Source organism: Semicossyphus pulcher, unplaced genomic scaffold (assembly GCF_022749685.1).
Source record: "Semicossyphus pulcher isolate SPU_LCO1_2020_fin unplaced genomic scaffold, fSemPul1.0.p SCAF_19, whole genome shotgun sequence".
NCBI classification, from domain to species: domain Eukaryota; kingdom Metazoa; phylum Chordata; class Actinopteri; order Labriformes; family Labridae; genus Semicossyphus; species Semicossyphus pulcher.
Genome location: NW_027211692.1, coordinates 11,393,236 through 11,403,747, shown reverse-complemented (window position 1 = coordinate 11,403,747; position 10,512 = coordinate 11,393,236). Strand labels below are relative to the sequence as shown.

The following is a 10,512-nucleotide window of genomic DNA, read 5'->3' as shown; positions in this document are numbered from 1 at the left end:
CAGCACGACGCCGCTCCATCTGACACAGATTTGTTCCAACTGGGGAACGCCTGACTCAGCAAAATATGACCGTGTGAGCTGACTAGGTGAAAGACAAAGTCAACCCGAGCAGTGATACATGGTGTTTTAGTTTTAATATAAACATCGCTTAATCCTTTTAGGTCTTTATTTTCACTTCAAACTTAATAGTGACGCATAATGACTGCATTCTGCTAGCATGCATCGCTGTTGGATCATTGACCATCATTTGATCAGATGTGTATTTAGGGGTCAAAGGTTGTGACGTAAACTTACTGAAAACCGAAAATATTAAGGTCTTCAATTTCCTTTTAAAAATGGTGAGAGAGCTCGCCATTTTGATGTTGAGAGGCAGTTTAGGAGCATAAAAACAGAAAGCTCTCTCACTGGTGCTTGAGTGGGACACATGACGAACATTTAAAAGAGAAGCATTGGAGGACCTCACTGATCTGCCTGGAACATAAAGCGAAAGAAGATCTGTGACGTATGGAGGAGCAAGGTCATTAAAACGCTTTAGAAACAAGTAAAAGAACTTTAAAATCATTTCTAAAAGAGACAGGTAGCCAGTGCAGCCTCTTAAGCAGATGGGTTATGTGATTCTTTTTTCCTGGCAGCAACGTTCTGAACGAGCTGTAGTTTTCTCAAGCCATTTTCCCACTGGTCAAAAACCCCACAAACACCTGGTTTTTTTGCTTAGTCCCTTTCCGGCGCGATGCTATGACATACACAGCTAAAAAACGCCCGTCTCCGTCCGAGCAGCGCTCGAACATCGTTCCAAATTTGTCTGCGCCGAGTTTAATAAATAGACTGAATGAGTAATAGATACAATAAAGACCTAACCACCGTGACATCTTCACTGTCCTCCATGCTGCTTACCGAAGAGTATAATGGTGAATGATGGCGGTGATGCAGCAGAAAAGAGACTGAGAGCAGTATGCTCCACTGGCAATGGGAAAAGAGATATCAGAGTCTTTTTGGGAAATCCAGTAAAAAGGGAGTTTCAATCGTCTTTAACATTTCAGCAACTGTGATTTAGATGTTTAAAAAACTGTACAATCATTTTTATTTCTATTTTCTCAAGAAAAAACAAACTTGTTCTTGCACTCACCTGCTGCATGCAAGCAGTTACTTCATTTCTACGTGCGTCTGTAACCTGAAAGGAATAATAAATAGGATGTTTCCTTGCATTTTGTCAACAACACATTCAAACTGGGCCCCTGCTCCCGGGCTCTTTGTCACCAGAAGCTCACTCTCACTCTCTCGTGCGAGAACACGTCCACCCCGCCGAGCTAACACCGTCAGCATCACGGTTACCTTTGCGCTAGCATGTTAACCGCGGGTTAGCTTGTCCTACCCGACTTGAGGCACCTACCTGTCCAACAGAAAGAGGGCCAACTCTGCATCGCTCTTTCGCCATGTTCACCGGTCTGAATGGGGTTGCTAGTTGCTAATTTGAACCACTCCCACCCTCACCTATACAATGTGATTGGCTCAGGGAACCACAACAGCGCTCCTCCTGAAAGCGCCCCGTGCAGAGCAAAACAACAGAATAGATGCAGAGGGAAGGGTCTCACAAGGGTCTGCACACACACTCACCAACACATGTGTACAGAGGCCCTCAAGTGATGATTTATTTGTAAAAGTCCATTTCATTTTTCCAGGAAATTCCTACTTACTTCTTTCACCTTTTACATAACTGGTTTGAGGGTTACCCTCTGGTTGGCGGTAAGCGCTAAAACAATATTTTACAGCGGCTTAAGTCAAAAGTAGGAAAACAATCATAAAGTCAACAAACTCACTCAGTCAACATGAGTATTTATGTGAAGTGAACCTACATTTGCAGAAGCTCCAGGTCACACGGTTGTAGCAGAAACCCCCTAAAGCCAGATTTACTCTCTTATTTGCATGCAGAACCAAACCTGCCCCTCAGACATTTCCTGCTGCTTGCAACCTGTCAGTCTGGTAGTTTGTGTCTTGTATTATTGCATGCTGAGAGTCAAGATGCCTGAATCTACACTGATCTGTGCCATGTCTGCACCCACTCCGCTGTGACACATAGCAGCACTAGAACATAATTATTCCTATTTTTTATCCCTTTTAAAAATGTGATGAACACATTAACATCACAATGCAGCTCCCACAGTAGGTTGAGGTACACTGACCTCACAAATGTCGCTGCTTAATACATTCAAATTAATTTTACTGCGTGTGTATGCAGGCGTGCCCAATTCGTCTCTGTCCCTGCAGCCTCTGGGGCAGAAAATGGAGGTCAGAGCCAAACCAGAGCGGGTCCTTGGCAGGGAATGTGACGGCAGGTGCAGTGAGCATTTCCTATCTTAGCTCAGCCTGCCTTGAGACTTTGTTTATTACATCCTTGCTTTTCATTTCACTCGTGTCCTACAGGGAAATTTGACAAGGCTTTAAAAGCAGACGGTGTCAGCAGACGCACCGTAAACGTCACATGTCAAACTTCCTCGTCAGACGAGTTTCAGGATTGAGTTTACTCACTCAAAATGGAGAAGCAGAATCCTGCGTGGTATAAAGTGTGCGCCTCTGTGCCAACAGCTGCACGCTCGCTTTGTTGGCACGGAACAGAGAGGATAAATCACAAGGTGCGTACTCCATCACGCTCAGTGTTTTGGCAGACGTACAATGTTAGATATCTTGAAGTGATTATGTAACAGCACAGTGGGTTGTCATGCTGCAAGTTTCCAACACAGAGACTTGAGGAGAAGCCTTTACAACGATTTAAACGTCCACAAGTGTTGTGCAAATTAGCCTGGAAGACGCATAATTGGGGTTAAATGTGCCCAAATGTTGATCCATTTTGACTTCATTTCCCTAACATATTCTGTCTCTAACACATTCACATGCAAATTTAATCAATCTCTAATTGGGACTTCTTTGGCTGTTCTTCGTATCTAATACTTTCCCAATATAGTGACACAGAATATCTTACACGTGACAGGTCCCATTACAGTTAACACTGTTGTTAAATACTTAATGTGAGCTGAATATTTAATTAAAAGTTTTACATCAAAATGATCATAAATATTATCCAATGTGATGCAACGACACTTAGATCCACTCGGTGTGCAAAGTCATTGAAGTTTACATATCTGTGAACGTCAGACCAACACGAGAAGCTGTTCTGCTGTTAAACATGTGCGGGATCTTTTTTTCAGTAATTTAAGTGTGGTTAGCGGAAGTGGCTGCAGCGGCTCCACCTGCCGAACTCTACTGCGCATCTCTGGCTTCAAATGACGTCACCGTCGCAAGATGGCAGCGCCTATCACAGGTGGTATTTTGGCTTCAATTTCGTACAATGAGAGCAGATGGAAACGCCTACAGTCATCGGTTGTGATGAACAGCCGTTGTAGTATCTGTTTAATTCAACAAGGCTAATCCCCACACAATTCTGAAATTCTAACAAAGCATGGCCAATTTAGTGAAAGGCCTGCCAGGTAAACAGAAGGCTGACAATGAATCCGCACCAAAAGACTGTCGAGTCATATCTCGGTTATAACAGTTCATTGATGTCGCCTGATTCAACAATGAGGCTGCAGTTCAAGTCTGAGACATGGGCTCCACTTTGGACTGGAAGTTAAAAGGAGAGATATGAGATAGATGATGTGAGATAGGTTATTCTGCAGTTGCTTCAATCAAGACTAAATACAGATCAAAACTGGACATTGTAGATGAACTAAGAGTGGATGTCTCACAGCTGCATCCCAGACTTGAGAAGATCTGGAGCACAAAGCACGCAAACACCAGTCATTGAAATTATTGCAGGACTAGTAAATCTTCATCAAGTTGTTTATTCTAAGGAGTTGGTCAACTTGAATGCTGTGACACATTAAAGATTTGGAAGTTGCATGTTGCAGTGTCACTTTTCATTGCTTCCCCTGTAAAAGTTAGTTGGGTTTTTTTGGCAATGTTTCAAATAAATTCTAAAGATATAAGAGTTTGTTAGTAAAGGACGTGTCTGATAGTGTGTTTTAGTGTATATGGATGCATGTTTATTGTTGTTGTGTATGGTGAGGGGGGGTTGTACAAGGGGGGGCCTGCAGAAAAAGGAACCACTGGTTTAGTTCAACTTTCTTTTTCTTAAGAATTTCCCAAGACAATTCCCTAGAACTTTAATTAAAGGAAAAACAGATGCTGTTCTGAGACAGCACACTTACACGTACCAGCTCATTTATTGAGTCTTTTAAGGAGGAACAGAGGGATTTTAAAGTAGAGTAGTAGTAAGTAGTAGAGTTTGTTCACTCATTTCCGATGGGAATCCTCGAAAACAACACCTTAAAAACTATCAATGTTATGCTACAATTAATTTTAATGAATGGTTGAAAGTCCTGCTTTATAACAAAGTTCCCATTTTCTGTATTATTAGTAAAACTGCACATTTCCCTTTCTGAAGTATTAGGACGCTACAAGGCCTGGGAAATAGTTAGTGTTCGAGTGTCACCGTTTGATTTTGCCTGGTTTCTACATACTTTATTTGTGATGTGTATATGTTTCTTCCTTATTATTCATTTTGTTTAAATAAACTGTGGCAGAGTTTAACAGCTAGACAAAAAGGCCGCTTAACTATACATCTGATATCCTCTGATGGACCTGGACATCCACCAAAGCTTCCATCCAACATTTTGTCTCCGTTTTACTTAAAAACCCTCCATTAGATCATTGCCTCGGTCTCGACTGACTCCTCTTTCCAATATTTTTAGGATGTTTGCCATCACGGGCATAATTACCTTAACCTTTGTCTCCCTTTTCTCCACAGCTGATCCCTTCACTACTTCACTATTCTCCACCACCCTCTCGCTCCGTCTGCCGTCCCTGCCGCTCTGCGCTCTGTCCTTGGCTCTGCCCCACACGTCTGTCTCAGCGTTTTTAGGAGACACTAAATGACCATCTTGATGTGGGAAACAATAATTTATTGTTTTATGTGCTTGTGCCCTTCCTAGCAACCTCCCATTTTGGTAATCAAAGGCTCCTTACGTTTTATGATTGACAGTCATTGTGGGGGAATTTTGAATGACAATGAGAGACCAATTACTGTGAGTTATCACTGAAGTCCATTATAGCACTGACAGTGCATGATTTTCCTCTTCACACTCAGCTGTCGCACTTTGGTTTGGGGGGTAATATTGAAACATCAGTAATGCAATGTTCTTACTTCACCGTCTGCCATGATAAATATGTGCATATATAGTGCTTAAATTATTACTGTCTGGCACAAATCTGCAAAACCTACGTTTTAAATGTTTATTAGCTTAGACAGGGTTTCCAGAATATGTTTTAAATCCTCTTTACTCTTGATAAAACACCAAAATTGGACTATAAATGTGAGTATCCATGTTTCTTAAGCCATATAGCTCCCGTGCCTGCAGGTCAGATCTGATCAGGGTCCAGTGGGAGGAGGGAGGAACAGACAAGAGCGCGTTTGGAGTCGGGAAGCAGCTCGGTGGTTTTGTGCTGCGCGCACCTCCCCTCTCCATAGCGCAGAGAGCCTCCTCTCGCCTGCTTGCAATTCCTGCACTTCGTGCCAGAGCCTGCAGCTGTCTCCTTCGCGTCCCACCGCCGCTGTTGTGGGAAACCGTCGCCCCTGCATGACGAACCGACGGCGGACCCGTTTCCCCTTGAAGTGTCAACGCGAACCTGAAGGATATCGCAACTTTTAAAACAATTTCCAACACTGTTCAGAGACTGAATGAAGACACCTGACAGCTCGTAACGCCCCATCCGCGTGTTACCAGAAATCTTTGACTCTGTGAAGGCTACAGGAATGTGGAATACAAGTCAGTCTCAGCGGTGAGTGTTGTAATAATTATTCCTCTCAGTGTGTGTTTGGTGCGTGTGAATCACTCAAGTGTTTGTTGCATGGCACGTAGGCGTTACGCAAATTAAGTTTGGAGCAAAAATGCGAGTCTGTGCATGACTGGTCTTGAATGCAAACAGCCAAAGATCACAAACCTTTAAATTTAGTGTTAAAGACAGCGTTTAAATACCAACATTTAAGCTTAATATGTCCTCCTGTGTGAACCCTTCTCATGCAGTAAAAGGACCTGCTTCCACCCCTGACACCATGACCACAGACCTGAACTTGACCTCCCTCCTGAATGTAACTGATCTCCACAACCAAACGAGAGGATGTTCCCTCACCAAGACCGGTTTCCAGTTCTACTACCTGCCCACCGTCTACATCATGGTCTTCATCACGGGGCTGGTGGGCAACAGCCTGGCCATCTGGATGTTCGTGTGCCACATGAGACCGTGGAGCAGCATCTCCGTCTACATGTTCAACCTGGCTCTGGCTGACTTCTGCTACGTGCTCTCGCTTCCCTTTCTTATCTTCTACTACTTCAACAAAACGGACTGGATATTCGGGGACGTTCTGTGCCGGCTGCAGCGTTTTATATTCCATGTGAATCTGTACGGGAGTATTCTGTTTCTGACCTGCATCAGCGTGCACAGGTACACCGGGGTCGTGCACCCGCTGAAGTCTCTGGGCCGACTGAAGAAGAAAAACGCGGTCATTACAAGCGCGTTGGTGTGGGTGGTGGTTGTTATAGGCATCTCCCCCATCCTTTATTACTCCAGGACCGGCTTAAAGCGTAACGCAACCACTTGTTACGACACCACAACAGAGGATGAACTGCCCGGTTATTTTATCTACAGCATGACTTTGACTGTATTTGGGTTCTGCATCCCGTTCATCATCATATTCTGTTGCTATGGCATGATCGTGAAAGCGTTAATCTACAATGACATGAACAATGCGCCCCTGCGGCAGAAATCCATCCACCTTGTTATCATCGTCCTGGCGGTCTTCGCCGTCTCCTACCTGCCTTTCCACGTCATGAAGAACCTGAACATGCGTGCAAGGCTGTACTTCCAGGGCCCTGACATGTGCGACTTTAACAACCGCGTGTACGCCACCTACCAGGTGACGCGCGGATTGGCCAGCCTCAACAGCTGCGTGGATCCGGTTCTTTACTTCCTGGCTGGAGACACGTTCAGGAGGAAGCTGTCACGCGCCACAAAAAAGCCCTCCAAGAAGGGGGACCACGTCCAGCAGTCGAAGAGCGAGGAGACCGCTCTGAACAGCCTGGCCGAGTACGTGGAGAACGGAGACCGGAGGCTGTGACAAAGTCATGGGTGTGGATCTTTGTTAGCTTAAGAAAAGCATGATGGACTTTGTATTGAATAAATAACTGCACTGCAGGGTCTGAAGGCTGTGTGTTAAACAGGATGGACGATGGTTTATTGAACTGTAGGATAAATACTTCATATTTAACCCTGTGATACCATCGCTCGCTTTGCAGCCTGTCGATGTTAATAAGCTATCGTACTGTATTGTCCTGTACGCGTGTTGTACTCTAAATGTTAGAGCCATCACTTTTCATCATGAGTGCGAAAGTGGTGCTCACACTCTGGACGCATTATGAGCAGGAAAGCTGGGGGTAAACGGTTTCCCTCCAAGCTTCCTGTTCATCAATTAGTCGTGGAAAAATAGGTGAGAATGGATTAAAATCTACCCCAGCCACTGCTCTGATGCGTAATCAATAGCTATTAAGCAGGTGAGAGCTTGTGCTTAAGGAAGAGTACCTGAGGTGGAAGAGGAAAAAAAAGTAAATGCACTGAACCTGAGATTGCTGCATGGATGTGCCGTGCAGACACCGTAATGCACTATGACCGGCGACTCTCCACGCAGAGGGCCACCCATCACTCCTCATTTCTTCCTCCATCTGTAACTGACGGCGGGAGGAATGTGGTCGACTAGTTTTTCATTTTGACAGCTCTGAGGTTGAGGTCTGCAACGGCTCTGTTACCGCAATCTTTCTCTGCTTGTTAACCTACAGAAAAAAAGAGAAGATCATACTTACAGTATTCTTTGTGTATATGAAACTACGATGAATGTTTTTTGAGGTGTTATGTACAGGATGTTGTGACGTTCCAGATTAGTTTGTGATGTAACTGTTTTTATTCAAGTCAGTATCACTAACCTTTTAGTGCATGAGTCCAGTATCAAAAGCCACAAGTGACACACTGACTAACCACAGCGGTACTTATGTGATAAATAACAGCTTTTAAATGAGCATTTCACACACACACACACACACACACACACACACACACACACACTCTATCACCTGCACAGCGACTCCATCAACATATTGAAGACTTGTTCGTATGAGATACCTCAAAGTAAATTCTGCACTGTGTCCGTGTTTTGGCAGATAATCATTTCTCTTTTGTATCATATCGTCATCACTCCGGAGAACTGATTGTGCAACCCTCTCTGTATATATTTTACCCTGGACTGAGTAGATGTTTGATGTCTGTACTAATGCCTTTGTAAATCTGTGATGTGGTCAGCTACTGTCGAGAAAAGGATGTGAATCACCTGTACAGGATATTTGGGGCCACATGTATCTTTGTCAATAAATTTTTATATTTAAAACATGCCGGATGATGTAATGAGAGTCGCATAATTCTTAGAAGATGTTCAGTGATTTTAAGGCCTGAATCCACAATTGCCTTCTGAGTTTGTAAATAGATGGCTAGTTAGCATCTTAAAATTATAAGAAATTAGTTTGTTGTTTAAGTTTCTGTTGCTGTTACTGATATTGGGTTTGAATTTGGCGTGGTTAAGCTTTGGAATTTATTACAAAATTCTGTGAACTATTCATAAGAAAAACGTCACACAGCATCTATTCGGCTACTTACACTTAGCATTAGCCTCCTCCTTGGGCCAAGAACTGATGGCCGTGAATGTTACGTCTTAACTGCTTTTGTCTATTTTTGGCAGTTTCTGTAAATTTTATTGACACTGGGTTTGAATTTGTCGTGGTAAAGCTTTGGTATTTGTTACGAAATTAATTCTGTGAATCAATCACAGGAAAAAGTCACACAGCCTCTACTTGGCTACTTACACATAGCGTTAGCATCCTCCTTGGGCCTAGAACTGACAGCCATGAATGTTTTCTGAAGTTTCTGTAAGTTTTACTGATATTGGGTTTGAATTTGTCATGGTTAAGCTTAGGTATTTGTAACGAAATTAATTCTGCAAACCAGTCACAGGAAATAGTCACATAGTAGCTATTCGGCCACTTACACCTCGTGTTTGCATCCTCTTTGGACCAAAAATTGACTCCCATAAATATCAAGTCTTGACTGCTATTTTTAGATGAAGTTTCTGTAAATTCTACTGATATTGGGTTTTAATTTGTCATGGTTACGCTGAGGTATATGTTACGAAATTAATTCTACAAACCAATCACAGAAAAAAAGTCACACAGCAGCTATTTGGCTACTTACACCTAGCGTTAGCATCCTCCTTGGGCCAAGAATTGATGGCAGTGAATGTTAAGTCCAAACTGCTGTTGTCAATTTTTGGCTCAAGGAGTTTAGTTCCGTTTGTTGAGGATCGATTTTTGTTAGCTACGTGTATCTTGTATAGCACTAGCTAACACTACATTGCCATTAGCATTAAATGTATGGCATTGAGAATAAATAGGGACATTTTAGCTAGTGCTGCAAGTGTATGCTAGCTCCTAACTATGATAAAGATAGCAAAGCATTTTGTTACTCACATTTAGGGACCAAGAAATGAAAAGTGTTCAGTGAGCAGTCCTTCTGCTTCCTCCTCTGAGTCTGACAACTCAAACATAATGTTTAGGGCTGCACCAGCTTATTGTCACATGCACCATTGTTGCCTGCAGAGCAATGGAGATGTCAATCAAAACGTGAATGGCCATGCCTACACAGTCTTGAGAATTGTCTTGACAGCAAAATGAGCTGTTAACTGTTTTCTTAAAGTTGAGAACGTTTAATTTCACTCAGATTTTTGTTGATGCATAAGGAAACTCACTGTTGTATTATAAATGTATTTTTTCTATTTACGCCTTATATTCAAGGGCTTTAAGTAATTTATAGCTATTATATCCTTTGTTCACAACAGCAGCTGCGCGTGTTCTTAGTTAAAAGTGTGCCCCGTTACGAGTGAACAAACACTTGGTCTTTTAGACATTCGTGCAGAGTTCTGCCCTCTCCTCCTCTTCCTCCGTGCTGCTGTTGACTTTACTTTTCAACCAAGCCAGGAGGAAGCGATGGGGACGTGGCAGGAATAAAGAGTGGCACCTTTTTTTCTCCTGGCATATCCTGAGACAGCTTTTGTGTCCGTCACAATGGTGCGGGTTTATTGATGCAGACAGGGGTGTGAGGCTGTCGCCAGGACCCCAGGGCTGCACGCTGTTGTGGGCACAGGAAACCAACCGACCCTCTTCCTCCAAACAGCCCCCGCGAATACAAACGCCTTTTGATTTCCTGCCTTTGAGGTGCCAACTGCATAGCTGGCCTTGGCAAACGTGTGCGTGTGTATCTATGTGTATCTGTGTTAGAGAGCCTGAAGGCTATTGAGGCCTCATTCGAGTAGGTGGCTGATTGAGCCACTATTTCTGTTTGTTGGCTTTTGTTTTATCTTCAAAA

At 43.3% G+C, this 10,512-nt stretch overlaps 1 protein-coding gene across 1 annotated transcript; it reads left to right on the top strand.

Annotated features, from left to right (window-relative positions):
• The first annotated feature begins 5,452 nt into the window (after positions 1-5,452).
• p2ry1 (purinergic receptor P2Y1) lies at positions 5,453-8,489 on the top strand. Its single transcript, XM_069668476.1, has 2 exons — positions 5,453-5,832; positions 6,078-8,489. Exon 2 carries the CDS (start codon positions 6,107-6,109, stop codon positions 7,166-7,168), a length of 1,062 nt encoding a protein of 353 aa, XP_069524577.1. The 5' UTR covers positions 5,453-5,832; positions 6,078-6,106; the 3' UTR covers positions 7,169-8,489.
• The last annotated feature ends 2,023 nt before the right edge of the window (positions 8,490-10,512 follow it).

Excerpts from the sequence above, each read along its gene's own strand:
- p2ry1 (XM_069668476.1), top strand. The coding sequence starts at position 6,107 with ATGACCACAGACCTGAACTTGACCTCCCTCCTGAATGTAACTGATCTC.